Source organism: Gadus macrocephalus, chromosome 7 (genome assembly GCF_031168955.1).
Source record: "Gadus macrocephalus chromosome 7, ASM3116895v1".
NCBI classification, from domain to species: domain Eukaryota; kingdom Metazoa; phylum Chordata; class Actinopteri; order Gadiformes; family Gadidae; genus Gadus; species Gadus macrocephalus.
Window position 1 is genome coordinate 25554215 of NC_082388.1, and position 23282 is coordinate 25577496.

At 51.9% G+C, this 23282-nt stretch overlaps 2 protein-coding genes across 2 annotated transcripts in view; one reads left to right on the plus strand and one right to left on the minus strand.

The window, feature by feature from the left end:
• The window catches only part of LOC132462086 (neuroligin-3-like), a 10623-nt gene extending 9063 nt beyond the window's left edge, over positions 1 to 1560 (minus strand). Inside the window, 2 exon segments of the mRNA XM_060057683.1 lie at positions 1239 to 1388; positions 1391 to 1560. Of these exon segments, the coding sequence (XP_059913666.1) occupies positions 1239 to 1388; positions 1391 to 1439 (199 nt within the window). The 5' untranslated portion in view covers positions 1440 to 1560.
• Positions 1561 to 8200: 6640 nt separating this feature from the next.
• cchcr1 (coiled-coil alpha-helical rod protein 1) lies at positions 8201 to 18986 on the plus strand. The gene is made up of 19 exons (XM_060057643.1): positions 8201 to 8399; positions 8583 to 8877; positions 9263 to 9460; positions 10555 to 10672; positions 11541 to 11735; positions 12167 to 12330; positions 12428 to 12542; positions 13072 to 13182; positions 13756 to 13908; positions 14291 to 14401; positions 14740 to 14846; positions 14931 to 15043; positions 15540 to 15612; positions 16536 to 16654; positions 16876 to 17064; positions 17261 to 17350; positions 17441 to 17592; positions 17945 to 18032; positions 18408 to 18986. The coding sequence occupies exons 1-19, from the start codon at positions 8330 to 8332 to the stop codon at positions 18647 to 18649; spliced, it is 2703 nt and encodes a 900-aa protein (XP_059913626.1). The 5' UTR covers positions 8201 to 8329; the 3' UTR covers positions 18650 to 18986.
• Positions 18987 to 23282: the final 4296 nt, after the last annotated feature.

A 23282-nucleotide genomic window follows, 5' to 3' on the forward strand; every position in this document is an offset into this window, starting at 1 on the left:
TGACATAGCCTTGAGATTTAGTGAATAAAACAAACACACACACACACACACACACACACACACACACACACACACACACACACACACACACACACACACACACACACACACACACACACACACACAAACACACACGCACACAGAATCCAGACTATCTGCTGAGTTAAAGGATTTGCTGCTGCGAACAAACTGCTCTCTAGGGAAGAGGGGAGGAGGTGGGGGAGGAGAGGAGGAGAGGAGGAGAGGAGGAGAGGAGGAGAAGTAGAGGAGGGGGGAGGAGAGGGGAGGGAGATGGAGATGGAGAGTAGGTGATGGAGGAGGTGATGGAGGAGGTGAGGAAGGTGGAGATGGGGAGGAGGTGAGGGAAGCGGTGGAGATGGAGAGGAGATGAGAGAGGAGGTAAGGAATGAGGTGAGAGTGGAGGTAGAGAGGAGGTAGAGAGGAGGTGGGGATAGAGAGGAGATAAAGGAGGAGGTGGAGAGGGGGGGGGGGGGGGGTGGAGAAGAGATGAGGGAGGAGGTGGAGAGAAGGTGGAGAGGAGGTGAGCGAGGAGGTGAGGAGGAGAGATGAGGGAGGAGAGATGAGGGAGGAGATGGGGAGGCAGGGAGGAGGTGATGGAGAAGAGATGAGGTGGAGGTGAGGGAGGAAGCGGAGAGGCGAGAGGGAGGAGGAGGGGGAGGGGAGGGAGGAGGTGGAGAGGAGGTGAGGGAGGAGGAGGGGAGTTAGGGAGCGAGAGGAGGACACAGAGGGATGTGGGGGATTAGTCTGAGCGCGGGGAACATTGATGTTCTGGCGGCGCAGCGTCTCTGCAGCCCTGAGGAATAGCTAATCAGACAGGCCCGCGTCGTGTTTAGTATTCAGCGGAACAACTATCAGATATGATGCGCCCGGTCCGCCATTCTAACGCACCACAGAGGAGAGGGAGACGGTTACCGCGGACAACCAGCCCGGCTGATGGGAAAGCAGCAACAGAGACGATGTTGGCAGACACGCTCGCCCACACACACTCCCCCACACATACACACTCACACACACACACACACACACACACACACACTCGCCCACAACCACACACACACACACACATATATATATATATATATATATATATACACAAACACATGCAGCTCACACACGCCCACATACATTAGGCACACACACACGCATACACACACACACGCCCCCACGCACACCATGTGAGTGATGAGCGGCAGTGCCCCCCCCCCCCCTGCGTACCCTCGTCGTGGGGCTGTAGATGTTGAGGTAGAGGCAGTCCTCGCTCTGGTCCTGGATGTAGCCCGCCACGGTGTCCAGGCTGTAGGTGAACCACACAGGCATCATCACCTCGGGCACCGTGCTGTGGAGGTTCTGGGGGCACACCGGCATGAGTGGGTGGCGTTGCGGACCCCCGACCACGAGGCGGGCTGCTCCGGGGGCATGAAGCGCTTCTCCCCCAGCGGGGGCGAGGCGTAGGGGACCCCCAGGTACTGGTCCACGGGCCGAAGGACCTCGCTGGGCACCGCCGCCCGCTGGCCCCGCAGCTTCCCGTACTGGTGGTGACGCTGGGAGAGGGCCGCTGGGAGGAGGAGGAGGAGGAGGAGGAGGAGGAGGAGGAGGAGGAGGAAGAGGCGGAGGAGGAGGGGGAGGAGGAGGAGCAGAGGAGCCACCACAGGAGGGCCCAGCGGGTGAAGGAGGAGGAGGAGGCCGCTCCCCCCTGGGGGAGGAGGGGAGGACGGGCGAGGAGGGGAGGGCAGCAGACGTGGCGGTGTGCATGGTGGGGGGGTGGGGGGGGGCAGAGCTCAGAGGGGGGGGGGGGGTGTTCTCCGTCTGGTCCGTCTGTCAGACAGACATCTCCCGCCTCTCGCTGGGATGGAAACCAGGCGCTCCTAGGATGCGTCGCCGCGGAAACCAGATGCTGCTCTCATCTCATTTGATCTGGAAATAATCCGAACAGAAAGATGATAAATAATCACAGAAAAAAGACGATAGATAAGTAATCACAACAGAAAGATGATAAAAAATCCGAACAGAAAGATGATAAATAATCACAACAAAATGACGATGGATAAGTAATCACAACAGAAAGATGATAAATAATCACAACAAAAAGACGATAGATAAGTAATCACAACAGAAAGATGATAAATAATCCCAACAAAAAGACGATAGATAAATAATCCCAACAGAAAGATGATAGTTTATCACAACAGAAGATTATAAATAGATAATCACAACAGAAAGATGATTAATAATCACAACAGAAGATTATGAATAGATAATCACAACAGAAAGATGATAAATGATCACAACGGAAAGATGATAAATAATCACAACAGAAGATTATAAATAGATAATCACAACAGAAGTATGATAGATAAATAATTACAACTGATCGAAAATAGATCTTTAAACACAACAGATAGATGAAAGATTATCAAAACAGAAAGACAATAGATATATAATCACAACAGATAGATGATAGATGATCAAAACAGAAAGACAATAGATAAATAATCACAAAAGAAAGATGATATATAATAACAACAGATCAATAATAGATATGTAACCACATCAGATAGATGATAGATAAATGATCACAACAGAAAGACGAAAGATAAAGAATCCCATAAATAATAATCATCTCATCTTCCATTTAGATTTATTTATTTTCTTATCAAGGCTTTTGAAAACATTTTATGAATCAAATGAAAAGTATAAGTCAGCAGCCGTTGGACTCCACGAGAGGAAATCAAAACCTCATCTAGCCGTCATAAACACATCCACAATCTAGATTAGGTTTACATTTCTCTGATGGGAATTTAATACAGCCACAATGAACACACATAAAAAACACGTTTCGCCAACACTGCAGGGACAACAGATCAATCGGACATGAATTGAAAGCAGAGTGTTATCTGAAACTTCCAACAAACACACACGTCTCTCTGCCCATCTGATTGGTCAGTGTGTGTGTGTTAGTGGAGGGTGTGTGTGTGTGTGTGCGTGCGTGTGTGTGTGTTATAGTGGAAAATGTGTATGTGTATGTTAGTGGAAGGTGTGTGTGTGTGTGTGTGTATGTTCCGTGTGTGTGTGTGTGTGTGTGTGCGCGTGTGTGTGTTAGTGGAAGGTGTGTGTTAGTGGAAGCTGTGTGTGTGTGTGTGTGTGTGTGTGTGTGTGTGTGTGTGTGTGTGTGTGTGCATGTGTGTTAGTGCAAGGTGTGTTTGTGTGTGTGTGTTTTTACTATAGAAGGTGTGTGTGTGTGTGTGTGTTAGTGGAATGTGTGTGTGTGTGTGTGTGTGTGTGTGTGTGTGTGTGTGTGTGTGTGTGTGTGTGTGTGTGTTAGTTGAAGGTGTGTGAGTTTGTGTGTCTCTGTTTGTGTGTTGGCTAGTAGAAGGTGTGTTGGCGAGTGAAACAGTGTGTGTGTGTGTGTGTGTGTGTGTGTGTGTGTGTGTGTGTGTGTGTGTGTGTGTGTGTGTGTGTGTTAGATTACGTTATTAAATGATAAACACGATCGATTTCCAGCGCAGCCACCTGTTTTACTTTGCTTGGGTTCATCAGACCGCCGACCAATAGAAGAACCCATACAGGATGAATCACTGGCTGAGCTGTGATGTACGGTATCAGGGTATAGGAATGATACGCGTGTGTGAGAGTCATTAACACGGCAGCAGCAGCCAGTCTATTTCTGATAGTGAAGTGTAAAGGAGACGAGGAGAGATATCAGCATATCACATCGCCACGGAAACACCAAATCAATCGGTAGCGTCGCCAAGTCTCCTTCAGAGACACAGAGCCTGTCCTGAAAGGCATGTGTTTGGAGGTAGATTCAGTGTGTTTGGGGGTAGAACTGCTACTTATTGTAAGTCTCTTTGGATACAAGCGTCTGCTAAACGCCCTGAATGTAAAATGTAATCGCAGCTGCGAAGGACAGCGTACGAAGTCGATGCGTTAACTCAGGGATCACATGTGGTGAGCGAGGGGGCTATAGGGGGAGAAGAGAGCTTCTCAAGGTGATGACAACCTGAACTCTCTCCGGAGACAAAGCAGGCAGGGGAACACACACTGTTTGGGCATTTGTCCTCCTGCTCAAATCAATCCTCCTGCCCAAAGCAGACCCATGAAGCGATAAGTTAGCCAGGTTACCAGTGGGGCTCCTCGTGCTAGCAGAACGGTTGCAACCCCCCCCCCCCACCACCACCACCACCACCACCTTAGTACCCGGGATCATCCCGGTTTTCCAGATCTAACTCCCAACTCCTCCTGACCGTCGGAAGCCCGCCGTCCTGCAGCATCGCTGTTATCGTGTGGCCTAACAGGCCTCGCCACCAACATATCCCATCTGATATTCTGCGGCCCGAGGAGGTGGCGGAGAGATATCACATCAGATGCCCTTGCGTTGTCAGATCCGGCCGCTCGCCTCTGCGCCCCCCCCCCGCCCTCAACACCAGCCCAAAGCCTCGTCTGCTGCTGCACACCTTACGGGCTACAGCTTCTAGCAACATGCATCAGTCACCATTTCACGCAAAATGGACACGCACAAAAAAAAAAGCCACAGCCCAAAATATTGCAAACGGGCTGCTGTGTTCTGTGTTGCGCCAACATACTCGTGGGAACGTTTGGTGAATAACGAGAGGGGGAAACAGGCAACACGGTGGACTGCGATATGAGGAGGTCGAACCTGAGACACATCGGCACGAACACCGTGGATCACCCGATAGAGCAGCGGCCATCTCTACGGCTGATAAAACGACGGGTTAACGCACCTGCTCTCACGCGCGGGTTCTCTTCAGTCCATAGATGTAGTCTCCTCCTCGGTCCGTGTCTCCATCCATTCACTTCAGCACCACGCAGCCTCTCCTCCCAAATCACTACCTCGCTTTACATTCAATGTTTGGATAAGAAAAGACCCGGCGCTGTGAGGGTTTGAGTGAGTGTGTGTGTGTGTATGTGTGTGTGTGAGAGTGAGGGAGTGAGTGTGTGTGTGAGAGTGAGTGTGTGTGAGTGTGCGTTGCGCATCCACGACGCCAAGGTCAGGCGCGCCAATGGTTTCGACGGAGCTCCCGCTGCCAGCGCGTTACTAGGCAACCGCGAAGGATGAAACGCCAGTGCGTTGAATTCGTTTTTTTTGTTTTTTTTCATGGACCGAACGTACAGTGGGCGGTGCTTTCTCGTTCCGTTACCAACCAATCAGTGGTCGAGGAGGACCAGTTGGCTGTACCGGAGCTGGAGGCCCCGCCCACTGGTCCTCAGGACGGGTCTAGGCGACCGGGTTCCGAGTTAAGGTGTAGGAGATGAACTAGCCAAAGGTTTTAGAGGCAGAAGATGGTAATCATCAACACAGACACCACAACACGGACATCCCGGGCCGCGAGCTCAGCCTTGCAGAGCATCGATCAGAGATCGATCCCTAAATGGTGAAAATACCCAGTGGACGCATGGGGGTCTGATGCAGCGATGGGAGAAGGACAGTGTGAATAGATGATGTTATTTAGATGTAGGTTTCTGGTTCAGGCCTACATGACACTTTGTTAACTCCTACAAATCCCTCTCTCTCTCACCCTCTCCCTCTTTCACTCACCCTCTCCCTCTTTCACTCTCTCTCTCTCCCCCCCCCCCCCCCCCCCTCTCTCTCTCTCTCTCTCTCTCTCTCTCTCTCTCTCTCTCAACCTTATATATATATATGTATGTTTATCTATATTGGTCCTCAATATGTATCTCTCTCTATATACAGTATATATATATATATCTAGCGCTTTGAGTGAGAGAAAGGCGCTATACAAATGCAATGTATTATTATTATTATATATATAGACATATAGATCTATGAGTAAATCGATGTATCAACATACATATAGATATACATATTGATTTATCTATGTGTATGTATAGATTTATAGATATATATAGATGTATCTATATGTATATATTCGATTTGTCTAGATGTCTCTGCTGTCTGTCATGCTGCCGGACCCTCCAGCCCTCCCTGGAGGGGGGCACTAGGGAGGACTGGCCCCGGGTACAAAGCTCTGCCCCTGGTCGCCCGCCGGCCCCGGGCCCCGGGCTGCTCTGAGGTGGAGGGAGAGAGAGAGAGAGAGAGAGAGAGAGAGAGAGAGAGAGAGAGAGAGAGAGAGAGAGAGAGAGAGAGAGAGAGAGAGAGAGAGAGAGAGAGAGAGAGAGCGCGAGAGGAGGGATGGAAGAGCCTCAAGCCGTCTCAGAATAGACCTGGCTCCGAGAGCAGCACTGAGGAGGAACGCAGTCTGCTCACATCTCCTCTCCCAGATCTGCCGAAGACTGGAGCAGCGACAGATGCCCCGGGCCAGCGTGTTCCAGAAGGCTCCGAGGAGGACAGCGGCTCCGCGGAGAGACGGAGGCTAGAGTAGGTGGCTCCAGACAGGTTCACGCACGCGCCAGCAGTTCTCTAATCCCCCCACACTCCTCTTATTATGGGATTGCTGATCAAGATCTCATGGGGCCTGATCAGATCAACACAATCAATATCAACAGCAGGCAGACAATCAGGCACACTATAGACCATTCTTACTATACTACTGCTGCTTTAACTGTGGAGTAGACGTCTATGTTGTTGTTGCTCTCTTATGGAGCGGAGAGTAACACGATCATTATTAACAGTGTACTATGAGAGGGTGAGGGGTGGTCGAGGGAGAGAATTCAAACGTATTCAGTATTCAAGTGTTCACCTCCACAGGGTTGCTTCAGCCTTTCATTCAATTATTCATCCTCCCATCAAACCCTTCTCCGCCTCCCTTTACTCCCCCCTCCACCCCCCCCCCCCCCCCCCCTGCATCTCCCTCACCTCCTCCCTTACACAGGGGAGGAGGTGAGGGAGGAGGAGCAGTGGAGGTGTAAGGGAGGAGGAGGGGAGGAGTAACGGAGGAGGAGAGGAGGGGAGGAGTAAGGGAGGAGGAGGGGAGGTGTAAGGGAGAAGGGGAGGTGTAAGGGAGGAGGGGAGGAGTAAGGGAGGAGGAGAGGAGGAGCAAGGGAGGAGGAGCAGTGGAGGAGTAAGGGAGGAGGAGAGGAGGTGTAAGGGAGGAGGAGTAAGGGAGGAGGAGGGGAGGTGTAAGGGAGGAGGAGAGGAGGGGAGGAGTAAGGGAGGAGGAGAGGAGGTGTAAGGGAGGAGGAGGGGAGGAGTAAGGGAGGAGGAGGGGAGGAGTAAGGGAGGAGGAGGGGAGGTGTAAGGGAGGAGGAGATAGTGGCGAGGGGAACCCCTCCTGGGCACCTCCCTCACACCTGTCTGTTAGCGAGGCGCCAGCTTTGATCTCCTTCACGTTTTGAATCGCCGCCCTCAGCCCTCCACTCAGAGCAGATCACCGCATCCCACGGCGACAATACCATCAAATCACATAAACGGACAGATAACACAGCTAGGAAATAAAACCCCCATGAAAGGCTGGGGTTGTAAAGACAAGCCTATGTTTTTATATTAATCTGGCGTCCACCAGTTCATCTTTAAAAGTAGATTTATGTTGCCCGTTACCTTGAGATTGATGTGGTTTAGATAGTCTCAGTCAATGTCCATTATACACCATAGTTTATGGTTTAATGAAGGACAGAGGTCCTTCCCCTCGTCCTTGTTTAAAGCTCTGGATTTGCTATTTATTGGTATTGAATTATATTTGAAACGCAGGGCTTTTGCACTAACTATAATATTATTGAACAAATGTAGTCATTTATATATATATATTTATATATATGTGTGTGTGTGTGTGTGTGTGTGTGTGTGTGTGTGTGTGTGTGTGTGTGTGTGTGTGTGTGTGTGTGTGTGTGTGTGTGTGTGTGTGTGTGTGTGTGTGTGTGTGTGTGTGAAAACTCGTATTGCACGGATATAGTGTTGCTTCATCCGTGTAATACGAGTCATCAACATTTTTCACTATTACCATGTTGTTCCTTTTTCAATACTAGCAGTTTGCACTTTTAATATTTATTATTTTATAACTTAGATATAGTTATAACCCTAACGCTCCTGCTACGGTCCCAGTGGTGCCTTGCTCAACGGCAGCGGTTGAGCAGATTGGAGTAATCCCCGCACAACCTGTTAACCCCGCAACGTGTTATGATTCATTGTTGCTGTGTTGCTGTTTACGGTTGAAATATGTTTCGAGTTCATGATGGGACAACTGGACAAGAACCATGATGATGTAAACCAGCACCGAGCAGGAGGAGGAGGAGGAGTCTGTAACTACGGCAACCAGGAGGGGGTATATCCGCGGGAAGACAAACAGGAAACGCAGCCGCTCAGTGGAACCCGCAACACTTCAGAATGAAACCTCAATAAAACTATTAATAAAACTATTAATAAAGCTTAACCGACATGGAGGAACAGACCGCTGCCGGAGAGAAGCTCAGCGTGCCCACGGACTTCACCGCACCACCTCTCCCCGGTGAGTTACAGGAGTGGACCCGTAGGAAGTCCATCTGTCACCCGTCCTGGTTCTGCAGGAACCAGTACGGTATTACCATCATGTACCGAGCTGGTCTGCCTCAGCATGGGGGTTTCTTCAAACTGCTAAAGTTGGTGAAAGGAGCGTTAAAATTTGCTGTGTAATTCTAACTGTTGTATTCAGGGAACATTCAGAAGGACCTGATGCCGCCGTCCCACTTCACCTCCGCCGTCCAGACGTCCTCGTCCGTCCGCGGGGTCCAGACCTCCGCGTCTGTCCGCGGGGTCCACAACCAGACGGCCACGGAGTCCTGGAGCTCCGCCGCCGGTCCCGGGGTCTCAAATCCGGCCGCGGCGTGGCTCGCCGTGTCCCGGGCCCAGGGGGAAGTTCTGGAACTCCGGAAGGAGAACCAAAGGCTGATGACGCTACAGGGAGACTCTTTGAGAGGAAGGTGCCGGTCTACAGACTCCAATGGAAGGTAGCCATCACAATAATCCGGTTATTAGCTAGGTTAGCACGAATGTTATCACCATGACGTTTGTCTTGGTGCGCACCTACGCTAAAATGAACACACACACACACACACACACACACACACACACACACACACACACACACACACACACACACACACACACACACACACACACACACACACACACACACACACACACACCAGAGAGAATGGTTCACCACTGAACATTACGAAACCCCTCTAAACATTGAACTCAACATATTAGATCCTGGGTTAATGGTATAATAATGGTGCAGTGTTAGCAACTGGGAAATAAGAACGTGTTACTCATTCATTAAACATTTACACCAGTAGTAGGCCTACATTTAAACTGGTTTCCCTCCCCCAGGTTTGTGGAGGGCGGAGGTGGTGGAGGTGGGGGAGGTGGGGGAGGTGAGGGGTGGATGAGGCTGGAGGCGGAGTGGCGTGTGCGGGTGGAGACGCAGCGGGTGGAGGCGGAGAGGCTCCGGGGTCAGCTGGAGGCCCTGAAGGAGAGCGAGGAGAGACAGCGGGGCGAGCTACGAGACAAGGACGGCACCCTCCACAGGTATATATACACACACTCACGCACACGCACACGCACGCACGCACGCACGCACGCACGCACGCACGCATGGTTTAATGAAAGACAGATGTCCTTACCCTCGTCCTTGTTTAAAGCTCTGGATTTGCTATTTATTGGTATTGAATTATATTTGATACGCAGGGCTTTTGCTCTTACTATATTATTATTGAACAAATGTAGTAATTTATATATATATATTTATATATGTGTGTGTGTGTGTGTGTGTGTGTGTGTGCGTGAAAACTGTAAAAACAGACTCGTATTGCACGGATATAGTGTTGCTTCATCCGTGTAATACGAGTCATCAACATTTTTCACTATTACCATGTTGTTCCTTTTTCAATACTAGCAGTTTGCACTTTTAATATTTATTATTTTATAACTTAGATATAGTTGTGCGTGCGCACGCACGCACGCACGCACGCACGCACGCACGCACGCACACACAGAGACACGCACGCACACACACATAGAGGCACGCACACACACACACACAAACCAAGCAGGCACGCACGCACGCACACACACACACACACATAGAGACACGCACGCACACACAAACCACGCAGACACGCACACACACACACACACACAAACCACGCACATTGATCGGTACTGTCTAACCCCTACCTGCTCCTTAATGACCTGTCTCTACTATCTAACCCCTACCTGCTCCTTAATGACCCGTCTCTGTCCTGTCAAACCCCTACCTGCTCCTTAATGACCTGTCTCTGTACTGTCTAACCCCTACCTGCTCCTTAATGACCTGTCTCTGTACTGTCTAACCCCTACCTGCTCCTTAATGACCTGTCTCTGTACTGTCTAACCCCTACCTGCTCCTTAATGACCTGTCTCTGTACTGTCTAACCCCTACCCGCTCCTTAATGACCTGTCTCTGTACTGTCTAACCCCTACCTGCTCCTTAATGACCTGTCTCTGTACTGTCTAACCCCTACCTGCTCCTTAGTGACCTGTCTCTGTACTGTCTAACCCCTACCTGCTCCTTAATGACATGGTTCTGATTCAGTGTCTGCTCCAGCCTGATGACTGGATGTCCTCTCTGTTCCCTCCTGTAGACAGGGTGCTGAGCTGGAGACACTGCGCTGTGAACTGGGTCAGACCCGGTCCAGGCTGGACCAGGTCAGTCTGGAGCTCCAGCAGAGCCTCCAGGAGAACCAGAAGATATCCTCACAGGTAGCCCCTCATATCAACCAGCTTCAACATCAATCCACTGACCTCCTCCTCATATTCTACTGCTGCCACAAGCTTGTTGGTTTCTATATTGACCTAACAAGTGTTGATTCACTATTGGTTTGGGTTAACTATTGGTTTTGGTTCACTAGGGTTTGTTAACTAGAGTTGGGTTCACTAGGGTTGGGTTCACTAGTGTTTGTTCACTAGGGTTGGGTTCACTAGGGTTGGGTTCACTAGGGTTGGGTTCACTAGGGTTGGTTCACTAGAGTTGGGTTCACTAGGGTTGGCTTCACTAGGGTTGGGTTCACTAGGGTTGGTTCACTAGGGTTGGTTCACTAGGGTTGGTTCACTAGGGTTGGGTTCACTAGGGTTGGTTCACTAGGGTTGGGTTCACTAGGGTTGGGTTCACTAGGGTTGGCTTCACTAGGGTTGGGTTCACTAGGGTTGGGTTCACTAGGGTTGGTTCACTAGGGTTGGCTTCACTAGGGTTGGCTTCACTAGGGTTGGTTCACTAGGGTTGGTTCACTAGGGTTGGTTCACTAGGGTTGGGTTCACTAGGGTTGGGTTCACTAGGGTTGGGTTCACTAGGGTTGGGTTCACTAGGGTTGGGTTCACTAGGGTTGGGTTCACTAGGGTTGGGTTCACTAGAGTTGGGTTCACTAGGGTTGGGTTCACTAGGGTGGGTTCACTAGGGTTGGGTTCACTAGGGTTGGGTTCACTAGGGTTGGTTCACTAGGGTGGGTTCACTAGGGTTGGGTTCACTAGGGTTGGGTTCACTAGGGTTGGTTCACTAGGGTGGGTTCACTAGGGTTGGGTTCACTAGGGCTGTAATGACCAGATGTTTATCATGACCTTTGTTGGTCCTCAGCTGGTAACCATGGAGAAGGAGTCAGAGGAGGAGATCAGGAGGCTGAGGAAGGAGGAGGCGTGGAGCCGAGAGGAGGCGCACACGCTCCTCCGGGGGGCTGAGAGGAGCAGGGAGGAGGAGGAGGAGGAGGCGAAGAGGAGGAACATCGACCTGACCACCCAGATGGAGAATCTACAGAAAACCCACCAGACAGAGGTCTGTCTGTCTGTCTGTCTGTCTGTCTGTCTGTCTGTCTGTCTGTCTGTCTGTCTGTCTGTCTGTCTGTCTGTCTGTCTGTGACAGACTGTTTGAAGGGGGTCTCTATTAACATGCAAAGTGGGAGGGTCTATCTTTCAGAGAACTTCTCGGTTATATAAATGACTAGAACATGATCCTCTCCTGTTTAGCCAATAGGACCCTGTGGGTGTGGTCTACGTGCGATTGGCTCATCTTGGTTTTATGGTTTAGGCAGAGCAAGTATTTTCATAGGCCAAGTTCGTTTGTGGGCGGAGTCAGAATGTTTATGGGTGGGTCTTGGGAAGTCATGGTCATGAATATTCCTTGAGGGGGCGGAGCCATGCGGTTAGTGGGCGGAGCCACAGTGGTTGTGGGCGTTGCCCTTCACCGGTGTCCTCCTGCCCCTCCAGCGGCAGCAGCTGACCGCGTCCCACGCCACAGAGACGGAGGCTGCGGCGGTCGCTAGGGACCAGCTCCAGAGCAGCCTGGACGCCATGGCAACCCAGATGCTGCAACTACAGAGCCATCTCGGGACGGCGACGGCCGAGAGAGACGCGCTCAGAGACCAGCTCAGGTACCTGCCCCGCTGCACGCAGACGAGCTGGGAGACGATCGGAGGAAGTTGTTTCTCCTCGGGTTCTCATTGGTCGACCTGGTTTCTGTTTTTCCAGCCAAGCGAGACAAGACCTGGAGGGCCAGGCGGCCACGCTGCAGAACCTCAGAGGATACATCGGGGAGATGTCCCCCGAGAGGGGGGAGGAGGAGAGGCTGGGGGAGACCATACAGGTGAGGCCACTCACTGACTGACTAACCACGGTTCAACCAGGGTTCAGTTAGACCGCTCACTCACTCACTGACTAACCACGGTTCAACCAGGGTTCAGTTAGACCGCTCACTCACTCACTGACTAACCACGGTTCAACCAGGGTTCAGTTAGACCGCTCACTCACTCACTTACTAATCACCGTTCATTCAGGGTTGAGTTAGACCACTCACTCACTAATCCCAGTTCATTCAGGGTTGAGTTAGACCACTCACTAACTAATCCCAGTTCATTCAGGGTTGAGTTAGACCCCCCGCTCACTAACTAATCACAGATGATTCAGGGTTGAGTTAGACCGCTCACTCACTAACTATTCCCAGTTCATTCAGGGTTCAAGTAACATCCTCAGGAAACCGCAGCTTGTCGCTCGCTGGATGTATTGTAGGTCATCTCAGTAGGCCATCTCAGTAGGTCAGCATGTTGCAGATGAACACCATTAATATGCGGCACCATATTCACATCCATTATGTTGGTTCTTCCCGGTCGTTGTAGAAGCTCGGCAGGGAGAAGGAAGCCCTGGAGAAGACCGCAGATCTCCTCAGCGTCAGACTGAAGTGTGTCAACGAGATCCTCACCCTGCAGGAGCAGAAAGTCCTCCACAAGGTTCCTCCTCCTCCTCTTCCTCCCCCTCCTCCTCCTCCTCCTCTTCCTCTTTTGGTCACCATTCCGTGTGGAGAGACCCCGAAGCTTGGTAGACAGAAACGGGACAGACTGAGGGGGTCGCAGTGAGCAGGAGACTAATACTATGAGGGAATAATAATAGTATTTTTCTGAGAAATCTTTAAACATCTCCAAGGAGAGTCTCAACCAGGGCATAACAGGGATCTAGAAGTATCCACTGATTTCCGATGACAACCTCATTAATCAACACTTTGGGGCAGACCGGATACCACAGGATTACAAATTTTAGTTTACCATTCAATCGCTGACATCCTTCTACGCAAGGAATACATCTCCTGTTTATGAGAGGAAGAAAACTTGACGTCATACATGTTCTGCGTTCCGCTAACAAATCGAGAGGTTAGGATTCCTGCTGTGGAACCGGATGTGTCCGAACGCCAACGCGTCACGTATGAAACCACTCCAACCCCATGAGCCGACCCCTCAGTACCACGGGGCAGGAGCTGGCCTCCGGATGCTCTGCTGCCTGACCTCTGACCTCTGACCTCTCTGCAGACCCTGTCGGACCCCCAGCCGCCCGGCGGCGGCGGCGGCGGCGATGCGCTCCGGCTGCTGCGGCTCTGGAGGGAGAAGGTGTACTCGCTGTGCGTCCGTCTGCGGACCCAGGAGCTGGAGCAGAAGAGGGAGAGGGAGCGGGCTCGCTCAGGGGTGAGGAGACACCGGGGAACCCTGGAGAACCACACACACACACACACACACACACACACACACACACACACACACACACACACACACACACACACACACACACACACACACACACACACACACACACACACACACACACACACACACACACACACACACACACACGCGTCCACTGCTTGTTCTTCCTGTAGATAGTTCACCGTGGTGACATCTGCACTTATAGTCTGAGTGGTTCGTCATTTGAACTCAAAACAAACGAAGAAGGGGACAAGCCTTCTACCGTCAAGTAGAGACGGAAGGAAACCCAAACAATGTTTGCGCGTCGAAATGCAATTACCCCAAACCGAACCCTGACGTCTGACCCCGTCTGTGGCTGGAGCAGGAGAAGGCCCTGCAGGAGGAGGTGCAGCAGGAGCAGCTCCGGGGCACGCTCCTGCAGCACAGCCTGGACGACAGGCTGGCCCAGCTCCGCCTGGAGGAGGTGGCCGCGCAGGTACGCTCCTCGACCAATCACAGCCTCAGCCTGCCCACCTCTTTACCATTTGACACCATAACTCCCAAACCACTAAGCACCATCACCTCCTAAACATTTAACGCCATAACCTCATAAGCCTTCAGACTTAAAGTTCCACCTTAAGATCCATTAGTGGCTGGTGGGGGTGGGGGTTGGGGGGTGTCTACTGTAGGCCGTTGGAGCCCTTTGAGACGGGACCTGGGGTTAGGCAGTAGGACGGACCTGACTTGTGCGTCAGGGCCGGTTCCGGCCAGCAGAGGGCGCTGTCGGCTCCAGCGGAGGAGCTCTGACCGTGCTGCTCTCCCCTCCGTCCCCAGAGCCTGAAGGAGGAGCTGGCCTCGCTGGGCCGGGAGAACGCGGAGCTGGGGGCCTGGAAGCACCGGGCCGGCGCCGACCTGGGGGCCGCGAAGGAGGCGCTCCTGAGGTGAGCGACGTCTTTTTACCGGGGGAGTGGGGGGTCCGAGGGGTTGTGATGTGAGACGCGCTGTATCACCTCGTCTCTCCGCAGGTTCGGCGCGGCGTTCGCAGCCCGCGTCGCCGACGTCAACCAGTCCCAGGACCAGCTCAACGCCTTCTCCCAGAGGCTGACCTTCGCCAAGAGGAGGGTCCAGACCATCCAGGGTAGGTCTAGTCCTATTCGTCCAGGGTCCAGACCATCAGGGTTACTGGAGACCCGGTGTCTGACTGTAGCTGTCAGGTTACAATAGAGACAGAGTGTCTGACTGTAGAGCTGTACTATAGAGACAGAGTGTCTGACTGTAGCTGTCAGGTAACCATAGAGACGCGGTGTCTGACTGTCGCTGTCAGGTTACCATAGAGACACGTTGCCTGACTGGGGCCGTCAGGTTGCCATAGAGACACGGTGTCTGACTGTAGCTATCAGGGTACCATAGTGACATGTGTCTGACTGTAGCTATCAGGTACCCATAGAGACACAGTGTCTGACTGTAGCTGTCTGACTGTAGCCACACGATGTCTGACTGTAGCTGTCTGTCTGACTGTAGCTGTCTGTCTGACTGTAGTCACATGGTGTCTGACTGTAGCTGTGTGTCTGACTGTAGCTGTGTCTGACTGTAGCTGTCTGACTGTAGCCCCGCGGTGTGTCTCGCCTCCTCAGGGTTGCTGGGGCGGAGAGCGGCGCTCCAGAAGCTCCAGCTCAGCTCCAGAGAGGCGGCCCAGGCGGACGACCGGTGAGAACACCCCCCCGTGTAGCCACGTCTCACGTAGCGCCGCTGTAACCCAGAGAGACCCGCCGGAGTGGCTCAGAACCGCCAGGAGAGGAGCAGCAACACCAACTCGAGGGCCGCTCCACCCGGTCTCCCAAGGACCACCGGGGAGACTCGAATGGAGTCAGTCGTTCTTTGTGTGTTTTAACAGAGCAGACAGTGTTCGAACGCAGACTGTAGCCATCTCCATCAACTCTGTGGTGTGCTGCTCAACAGACCGATCCTCAGTGAGCTGTTCAGACTGATCCTCAGTGAGCTGTTCAGACTGATCCTCAGTGAGCTGTTCAGACTTATCCTCAGTGAGCTGTTCAGACTGATCCTCAGTGAGCTGTTCAGACTGATCCTCAGTGAGCTGTTCAGCAGACTGATCCTCAGTGAGCTGTTCAGACTGATCCTCAGTGAGCTGTTCACTAGACTGATCCTCAGTGAGCTGTTCACTAGACTGATCCTCAGTGAGCTGTTCAGACTGATCCTCAGTGAGCTGTTCAGACTGATCCTCAGTGAGCTGTTCAGACTGATCCTCAGTGAGCTGTTCAGACTGATCCTCAGTGAGCTGTTCAGACTGATCCTCAGTGAGCTGTTCAGACTGATCTTCAGTGAGCTGTTCAGACTGATCCTCAGTGAGCTGTTCAGCAGACTGATCCTCAGTGAGCTGTTCAGACTGATCCTCAGGGAGCTGTTCAGACTGATCCTCAGTGAGCTGTTCAGACTGATCCTCAGTGAGCTGTTCACTAGACTGATCCTCAGTGAGCTGTTCAGACTGATCCTCAGTGAGCTGTTCAGACTGATCCTCAGTGAGCTGTTCAGACCGATCCTCAGTGAGCTGTTCAGACTGATCCTCAGTGAGCTGTTCAGCAGACTGATCCTCAGTGCTGTTCCCCCCTCAGTGTGAGTCGTCTCCAGGCAGAGCTGCATCTGCTGGGCGAGGAGAGAGAGGAACTCAGCCAGGAGCTGAGGAGAACCCCGGACCTCATCGACAAGGCCCTGGCCCAGCTGAGAGAGACATGTAGGACCCCCTCAACCCCATCACCACACCCCCCACATATTATAGACCACCACTACACCCATGAGCACCGCCATCTCCACCAGCACATCCACCATGAAAACCTCCACTACCACCACCTCCATTCCCAACCGCCCCTCCACCCAGTGTTGTCTGCTCATCATCATCTCCTTACTCTCCTCCTCCTCCTCCTCCTCCTCCTCCTCCTCCTCCTCCTCCTCCAGTCGGGTGTCAGCTGAAGGAGCAGCAGGAGGAGCTGGATCGGAGCAGAGAGGCCCTGGCCGGGGCGCTCTCCTCCCAGGAGGAGGTGCAGCGGCGGGAGCACGAGACGCAGGCACGGCTGGAGGAGGCCAAGGCGCGGCTGGAGGAGTTGCACTCCCAGCTCCTCCTGCAGCAGGAGCAGAGCCAGCAGGGTGAGGGGGGGGTGCCCCATGTTACCTTTTACAAACGAACACACCGTGTAGTTATCTAATGTGTGTGTGTGTGTGTGTGTGTGTGTGTGTGTGTGTGTGTGTGTGTGTGTGTGTGTGTGTGTGTGTGTGTGTGTGTGTGTGTGTGTGTGTGTGTGTGTGTGTGTGTGTGTGTGTGTGTGTGTGTGTGTGTGCGCAGCCCTGCGGGAGGCGGAGGCGGGGCTTACGGAGCGTCTGCGGGAGGCGGAGTCCCAGGTGAACACCGCCCGCAGAGAGCACACAAAAGCAGGTGGGTGGAGTCACTCGCCAGGGTCAGGGTCCGCCCCCACCCTCCACGCTGGGCCCTGATTCGCCTGACGCCTCCCCCTCTCCCCGCCAGTGATGTCGCTGCGGCAGCTTGACAGACAGGTGACCCGGGAGCGGGAACAGGGGAGGCGGGACCAGCAGCTCCAGGTCGACCAATCACAGACGGAGATCCAGGACCTGCAAAGACGCCTGAAGGAGACGGAGACGGACAGAAACCTGCTGCTGGTAGGGTAGATATATAGCTATAGATATACACAACCTGGTAGGATAGATCTACACTAAAGATATATAACCTGCCGGTAGGATAGACAGCTTAAGACATACACAACCTGGTAGGGTAGATATACAGCTATAGATATACACACAACCTGGTAGGATAGATATACAGCTATAGATATACACACAACCTGGTAGGATAGATATACAGCTATAGATATACACAACCTGGTAGGGTAGATATACAGCTATAGATATACATGACCTGCTGGTAGGATAGAGATACAGTAATAGAATATGAAACAATTTCTGAAAACAACCAATGTGTTGACCTCTGACCTTGGGGTCATGTGACTTCCAGGCCAGTGTCCAGGAGAGGGGTCATGTGACTGAGGTCAGGAGAGCTCGCATGTCATCCAGCCGCCCACGAGACCCCACACACAACACAGGTAACTGACCCACGTGCACACCCCAGGTCACGTGCACACCACAGGTCACGTGCACACCACAGGTCACGTGCACACCACACACAACACAGGTGACTGTCCCACCCTCACACCACAGCCCACGTGCACACCACAGCCCACGTGCACACCACAGGTCACGCGCACACCACAGGTCACGTGCACACCCCAGGTCACGTGCACACCACAGGTCACGTGCCCACCACTAAAGGAAATGTAATGCAAATCATTATTTTAGTGTGTGTGTGTGTGTGTGTGTGTGTGTGTGTGTGTGTGTGTGTGTGTGTGTGTGTGTGTGTGTGTGTGTGTGTGTGTGTGTGTGTGTGTGTGTGTGTGTGTGTGTGTGTGTGTGTGTGTCAGAGACCCTCCTGTCTGTCCTCGGTGACCTCAAGGCCCTGAGCTCCACTGTGGTGGACGGCTCTGAACACGAAGAGGAAGAGGAGGGAGGAGGAGAGGGACGAAGAGTAAGGAGAGGAGGAGAAAGACAAGGAGGAGAGGGAGTAAGTAGAGGAAGAAGAGAAGGAGGAGAGGGAAGTGGAGTGAGTGGAGGAGGAGGAGGAAGAAAAGGAGGAAGAGAGCCGACCCAGCTCCCGTCTGTCTGACTCCTTCACCGAGGTCTTCCATCCCACCATTACCATGACGACAACGTGCCTTAGTTCTGAAAAGAGTTCCAGGTTCCTGGTTCGGCCGACTCACAGAACGGTGTTGCCGTGTTGCCTCGAGTTCAGCAAGTCATAAATAATGCCGAACATAAAACATTTGATCTGAAATAAGTTCATCAAGCCTGTGAAGTGGTGAAGATGACTGTGACACCTCCACTGTTTTGAACTTTATACAAACTAGCTTGTTTGTATAATGGATGTTTGATGTATTTTTCCTGTGACAACAAATATTTTGTGTTTTATCTTCTTGATGAAAATAAAGCGTAATACTCACCAGCATGTTGTTATTTCCGTTTTTCAGTAAATCATAATTTAAACCTGGATTAAAAGGAGAGTTTAGAGAATGTATTTGGAATTTAGGATCAATGGTTATAAGAATAACGGCCTGTTATTGAAAACAATATATCTACGTTCAATTAAATATATAAAATCCGGACTATACAATAGAACCCTAAATACATGAACTATAACATACAACCCTATTGCCCTGAATAAACGGACATGTTTAGGGATGTTTCGTTAACATGTAGTCGCGATTGACACCAGCAGGGGGCGTTGTTACCAAGGTCTTGGTAAGACCTTGGTAACAAGGTCTTAACTGCTGTCCTGCACGGTTTGTAGTTTATACACCTTAATGACACTCATTCCGTTTGTACAGAGATGTTATAGGGGGATGGACTGAACTAATATTGACAGCGTTTGGATGACAAAGTGTGCGTTATATTTTGTTAGTACAAGAGTTTGTTCTCACTGGATCTACATTTTGTACACTTCCACATTTGCTTTAAATGTGTTTGAGTACAGGGATCTGAATACATTATATCCACATGTCTACTCAAGATTCAATCTGAAGTTAGAGGTTAAATAAATATGGTCATCAGAGTGTCTGAAAGAAAGCTGAGCTAAATGATCAGAAACCAGTAAGGAACTGGTCTTACCCCGAGGGAAGCAGATTCACGTCTTCTCTCGCTGCCCAGCGACCAGATCGTCGATTTAAGATAATGAAGTTAATCAATTATTAGGGAGATCTCAGCTGGTAGACCATGAATAGGAATAAATGAGTTACAATAAAAATAAATACGTTTTTTACAATCAGTTGGGAGTTAATACGTTTTTAATTGTTCTCAGCCTCGCTGATAAAGACATCTGCTAAAAATGACTCACGGGTGACTGCAGTGGTGTTGTTTAAATTAAGATGAGATGAAGGAATTACATCTCATCCTTTCCTCAGAGAAGAGGTCATGGTAGAAGTATCTTAGAAGAGATGAGCAAACATCTTTTCTTCAGAGAAGAGGTCATGGTAGATGTATCTGAAGAAGAGATGAGCAAACATCCTATCTTCAGAGAAGCGGTCATGGTAGATGTATCTGAAGAAGAGATGAACAAACATCCTATCTTCAGAGAAGAGGTCATGGTAGATGTATCTGAAGAAGAGATGAACAAACATCCTATCTTCAGAGAAGAGGTCATGGTAGATGTATCTGAAGAAGAGATGAACAAACATCCTATCTTCAGAGAAGCGGTTATGGTCGATGTATCCTAAGAGGAGATGAACAAACAGCATCTCATCCCGTCTCCAGAGAAGAGGTCACGGGGGCTGCATCCCTACAGGCGTCCCGGAGCATCCCAGTGCTCATCATCATCGTCATGGCGATCTGCGTCCCGGTCCGGGGTCAGGCCGGGGGGGGGGGGGGGGGGGGGGGCCCTGGTGCTGATGCTGATCGGGGCCGTCAGGGGAGACCACCAGCGCTGCGTGCTGGGCGGCCGGGCTGCTCCTCAGTGGGCGGGCTGGGGGCGACGACCGGGTCGGAGGGGGGGGGGGGGGGGGGGCCCATCCTGGGGAGGGGGGTGGAATGGAGTGGGGCTGGTGGGGGTGGGGGTGGTGGGGGAGGTGGTGGTGTTGGCTGGTGGCCGGCGGTGATGAAGGAGATGATGGTGACGTTGGTGGTGGTGGTGATGTAGGAGGTGTTGGTGAGGGTGGTGGAGGTGGAGGTGGTGATGGTGGGGGAGGTGGTGGTGTTGGCTGGTGGCCGGCGGTGATGAAGGAGCTGATGGGGATGTTGGTGGAGGCGGTGGTGGTGATGGTGATGGAGGAGGAGGTGGTGGTGGAGGTGATGGGGTGTTGATGGAGGTGTTGGTGGTGACGGGGGGGGGGGGGTGATGGAGATGGTGGTGATGGAGGTGGTGGTGGTGGTGATGTAGGAGGTGGTGGTGAGGGTGGTGGAGGTGATGATGGTGATGGTGTTGGAGGAGGTGGTGGTGGTGGAGGCGGTGGTGGTGATGGTGTTGGAGGAGGCGGTGGTGGTGATGGGGTGTAGATGGAGGTGTTGGTGGTGACGGGGGGGGGAGGGTGATGGAGGTGGTGGTGATGGAGGTGGTGGTGGTGGTGGTGACGGAGGGCCCGGTGGTGATGGAGGTGTTGAAGGTGGCGGTGGTTATGAAGGAGACGGTGGTGTGGTCTGGAGAAGCAGAACAGTCCTGTTGCAGCGTTGGTGGTGTTGGCGGAGGAACGGAGAGAGGGTGGTGTTGGCGGAGGAACGGAGAGAGCCATGAGTCATGATTATAAGTTCCCTGAGAACAGCTAGAGCATCCACGCAGACGAGGCTCGGGGAGAGTGTTGCTGTGGACTACCTGACAAACGCCTACCAGGAGAGCCTGAAGCCCAGACCGCAGACCAGACCACCACCGACCAGGAGAGCCTCAAGCCCAGACCGCAGACCAGACCACCACCGACCAGGAGAGCCTGAAGCCCAGACCGCAGACCAGACCACCACCGACCAGGAGAGCCTCAAGCCCAGACCGCAGACCAGACCACCACCGACCAGGAGAGCCTGAAGCCCAGACCGCAGACCAGACCACCACCGACCAGGAGAGCCTGAAGCCCAGACCGCAGACCAGACCACCACCGACCAGGAGAGCCTCAGGCCCAGACCGCAGACCAGACCACCACCGACCAGGAGAGCCTCAGGCCCAGACCGCAGACCAGACCACCACCGACCAGGAGAGCCTGAAGCCCACCACAGCCGCTCTGCTACCTGCTGGCTCTCTTCCAGCTCGGAGGAGCCCTGGAGCAAACGATAGGACGCATCCGATGTGACCGGTTCACGTTTTAAAAACGTATGAACGAGGGCAGAGGTTCACGGCTCAGAGCCGTTGTGATTTCCTCCCGTTGAATAGAGGAGAACGAGGCTGCAAGATTCCCTTCACATTCGAGACGTAATCACATGTTGTCAAATTCATTGCTTGACGAATGCTCGGCAGGCAGGCCAGCGAGGGTCAGCACGGTGCACTCGGCGACTAGGAGAATAGCTTTAGTTATCACTTATTAATAATCCGTTGTGCTGATGCATGGCTCGCTGGGAGCGGCTGCTGAACGCTGTTCATCTCACAACGTATTACGCCAGCCCCTCACTGATGTGTTGCTCATGATCTGGAGAACGATGGATGGTCCAGGATACAGCTCTGCTATTTACAAAGAGCCCCGAGCCTGCGCCTCATTTAGCCAGAGCGGTGGAGGTTACGTCTGGCTCGAGGTCGGGCCGGGACATCCAGGCCTCCTTCTGTCCTCCATTCTGGAGGAGGAACGTTCGGCCTGAATCCAGGACGGGGCAGCAGGCAAGAGACCTCCACACAGAGTCAGACACACTCCGACCGGTCCTGATGAGAGTCTTCATCCCCACTGGTCCTGATGAGAGAGTCTTCATCACCACTGGTCCTGATGAGAGTCTTCATCCCCACCGGTCCTGATGAGAGAGTCTTCATCACCACCGGTCCTGATGAGAGTCTTCATCACCACCGGTCCTGATGAGAGAGTCTTCATCCCCACTGCTCCTGATGAGAGTCTTCATCACCACCGGTCCTGATGAGAGAGTCTTCATCCCCACTGCTCCTGATGAGAGTCTTCATCACCACCGGTCCTGATGAGAGAGTCTTCATCCCCACTGCTCCTGATGAGAGTCTTCATCACCACTGGTCCGGATGAGAGTCTTCATCGGCACCAGCCCTGATGAGTGTCTTCTTCCCCACTGCTCCTGATGAGTCTTCATCACCACTGGTCCTGATGAGAGAGTCTTCATCAACACTGGTCCTGATGAGAGAGATTGTTAACTTATATTAAATGTATGCCTTCATTACATCATTCACTGATCCTTGAGAAATTTCTCTTCACATTAATTATGATGCACAACAGAAGCAAGGCAGCAAAGTGTTTAAGAGAGAGAGGAAACTGAAATGAAAAAAGTAGGAGGATGTATATTTGAATATTTACATGTTAACGGTTGAGGTTATGGTGGTAATAAATGTTTGGTAATGAAAGTAATTTTGAGGAGAGCTGCAAGATACTGAATCTGTTTATACTTGGTGCATTATCTTGTGAAACTATTATTTTGTTTTCATACTGCTCTAGTACGTTGAAGGTTTCCTAATTGTATCCTTAGGCACAAGATACAGAACATTTCAAACAGACGACCCATTTAATTGAGAACTCTATGGCAGATGTTGATGTGAATAAATATGTGTGTTGTTCCAGCTCAGGCTCACCTCGGATCAGTGAAAAGGGTTTGCTGATATTTCA

Bases quoted from the DNA above. Each gene is read 5' to 3' on its own strand.
- cchcr1 (XM_060057643.1), top strand. From the start codon at position 8,330: ATGGAGGAACAGACCGCTGCCGGAGAGAAGCTCAGCGTGCCCACGGAC. The intron at 9,461-10,554 runs GTATATATACAC...TCCCTCCTGTAG, and splicing joins AAGGACGGCACCCTCCACAG to ACAGGGTGCTGAGCTGGAGA. The intron at 16,655-16,875 runs GTAGGACCCCCT...CTCCTCCTCCAG, and splicing joins GGCCCAGCTGAGAGAGACAT to TCGGGTGTCAGCTGAAGGAG.